At 31.8% G+C, this 2,800-nt stretch overlaps 1 protein-coding gene across 2 annotated transcripts; it reads right to left on the bottom strand.

Annotated features, from left to right (window-relative positions):
* Positions 1-575: 575 nt before the first annotated feature.
* On the bottom strand, positions 576-2,312 carry LOC25500523 (uncharacterized). 2 transcript variants are annotated; one of them, XM_024772293.2, is made up of 2 exons: positions 2,159-2,299; positions 576-1,764 (listed from the first exon to the last, which is right to left on the bottom strand). In XM_024772293.2, the coding sequence occupies exon 2, from the start codon at positions 1,602-1,604 to the stop codon at positions 855-857; it is 750 nt and encodes a 249-aa protein (XP_024628061.1). In that variant the 5' UTR covers positions 1,605-1,764; positions 2,159-2,299; the 3' UTR covers positions 576-854. The 2 variants fall into 2 exon arrangements, with proteins under 2 accessions (XP_024628061.1, XP_013444413.1); XM_013588959.3 differs by having other exon boundaries at positions 577-1,611; positions 2,159-2,312.
* Between the last annotated feature and the right edge of the window lie 488 nt (positions 2,313-2,800).

Here is a 2,800-nt window from a genome sequence, read left to right as displayed (position 1 = left end):
GTTTTATTTTAGAGTTTTTTTTTAGTTTGTTACTTTATTTAAAAACGTTAATATGAAATAGATTTTTTTATCAAGTTAATGACAAGTAACAAATCTAACTTTATCCTTGAATTTTTTATAAGGTCAGACTTAAGTCTTGTAAAGATTAACTTAATCTGACCTATTTCTACCACAATCCATGTAAACGAATAATAATATTCATTATCAGCCACCTTGAATAAAATGATATTTGTGTCCATCCAATATTCATGCAGATATTCTCTATACGATAGTATTTATCATATTTTGAGGTATTTACAAAATTGGGAGTATTTCTAAATATTCAAAAGTATTCTTTCTTATTTATTTATTAATGGAAAATGTTTTTTACCACGAACAGTTCCGCAACGAAAAACAAGAATAGCACTACCCTCGTCTTTTTCCGCCAAAATGCCTTTAATGTTTTTTTTAATATCAAAATGATGTTTATATTATAGTTAAAGTGTGAAGGTTGAATCCCGTGAAATTCCATGGTAAACAACACCAATCATATATATAACTTTTAGGTTATGTTAACAAGTACCTTTAGGGCAAAACACTTTGTTAAAGAAATAGAAAGCAGTAGGATTGCATCAGATTTAATAATATTTGATTTTTAAAAAGTTATATACATCACTTTTCATCATTTTCTAATACAATATTTCTATTTTTATCCTCTTAATTAACAACCTAACGACACTCTTTAGCATTTTCCTAACTTTTATCCATATGGATACCACACTAAGCACTCTCACATAATAAAGACAAGTTGATACATAATATTATACAGTCGAGACGTCCCAAATAAAGACTCATATTAATGAAGTTTTAAAAAACTAGCAAATCGGAGTCTCCTTTGTACTTTTTGGAGTCTCTGGCTTCTTACTTCTTTTGAGGAAAACATTCACTCCCCAAGTAACCAACCTTAGTGTATGGCATAAACCAACAAACCCTGACAATCCTATCCACGTAAGAAAAACCTTGTTAACAACTTTTGTAGCTTCAACATAAACACTATTTGGGGTGGTCATTAACACAGCTGTTAAATAAGAATAAGCAAGGCTTGTGAGAGTGACCCACATCCCTATTGATAAAAGCCACATAAGAAACCTGTGATTTAAAGGAATTCCACTCACAAGCAAGAGACAAATACTTAGTGATGCAACAAAACAAATTGTGTTGGAAATAAGGAACTGAAAATATCCATAAGAGTCCCCAACGGCTAAGACAGCTTCACCCGGACATAGACGTTCGCCGTAGATAAAAGTACAATTTTTGTCAGAATCGTCGGCATCTGGTGGATTTGCGTTGGTACTGGGTGGATTTGCGTTGGTACCGGGTGGATCTGTGCCATCTTTAATCGACATAACACCACCGGGCGGATTTAAAACCATTTGAAATGTCATTGTTGCGATGACTGTCGCTATTAAGCCCAAGTTCCCTCGCATATCATCCAACCATTTCTCCTTGTCTTTGTAGGACAACCAACTCCCTATCCCTTCTAATACCTTTCTCCAACCTTTCTTTGGTTCCCCAATAGTTGGGGTTTCGGTTGAACCACCATGATTTTCCACTTCAGTGTTCATTGTCTCTCTTTCAAAACAACCATGAAATATGAAAGAATTGTGTCATAACTTGTTTAATGTTCCACTATGTAACTCATACTTACAATGAGTGTCGTTCTCTATAAACAACGTGAGACTAGCTTGAATCTTTTTTCGAATACCATAGAACAACAATTTTGACCTATAGAAACAACACCTATTACTTTGAAAGCAAAAAATTGTTGCTTTAGGGCATCAAAGACAACAGTTTTAGTTCTTGTTGAAACAAAAGTTGAAAAAAAATAAAATCAAAGGCAACAGTTTTTAGTACTAATTGAAACATATGTTGAGAAAATTATTATTTATTTTCTGTTTTATCCTAATGTAGTTATTAATATGCACTCAATATACTAGCTACTAGAAAGATTAATTTACCAAGAGAAATTACTGAAGGAAAAAAAAAAATGAAATCTATCATCACTATCTAAATTTTCATATTTTTTCCTTTCTAGTTAAATTATTTTCATCACTATTTATTTTCTTTCTTTCTTAATAAGCAGAAAGATAAAATAAAATTGAGAAGAAGAGATATTTACCAGGGAGTGAGTTATGAGAATGGATATAACGAGAGGTTACTTATGCTGGGTTTAATGAAAGTATTTAATGGAAGTGTCACGTTGGTGGTGTGTTTTTTGAGTCCCATTATATAGGAGAGCAGCATTGGGTTCATTCCCTTAGTGCTATGATTTTTGGTTTTAAGTCGTGATCAAGGCCCGCATGTCCCCATGCATGAATTCTTTGCATGAAAATGGGAAAAGGAGAAGGTAATAAATTGTTGCTCTGTTGCATACTCTTAAGCTTTAATTTGGGAGTTTGAAGGGGAGAGTTTTGGAAGAAAAAAAAAGGAATGAGCAAGTAAAAGAAATAGAAGACACTGAGATGAGAGATTTTTAGAGGTTAATTTTTTATTCATAATATAAAATTCCCCTCATTTGAGGGACACAAAAATCGTATTAGGGGACACAAAAATAAAATTGTTATAATATTCTTAAAACTCCTTAAAAATATTCTTAAAATAAAAAATATAATATTAATAATAAGTATTAGTTTATCATTCTCTAAAAATTGTTCTTTCGAAAAGTATGAAAGATTTCTCTATTTTTCTACATATTTCCCACCTTACAAAATCTTCCATTCCACTGCACTCCCCTCCAAACTTCCAAATAAAATCATAAAGA

This window comes from Medicago truncatula, chromosome 8 (assembly GCF_003473485.1).
Source record: "Medicago truncatula cultivar Jemalong A17 chromosome 8, MtrunA17r5.0-ANR, whole genome shotgun sequence".
Classification (NCBI taxonomy): domain Eukaryota; kingdom Viridiplantae; phylum Streptophyta; class Magnoliopsida; order Fabales; family Fabaceae; genus Medicago; species Medicago truncatula.
Note: the sequence above shows the minus strand (reverse complement) of the source record. Positions and strands in the feature narration are given on the sequence as shown.

Coding starts and splice junctions, on each gene's coding strand:
- LOC25500523 (XM_013588959.3), bottom strand. CDS start 1,604: ATGAACACTGAAGTGGAAAATCATGGTGGTTCAACCGAAACCCCAACT.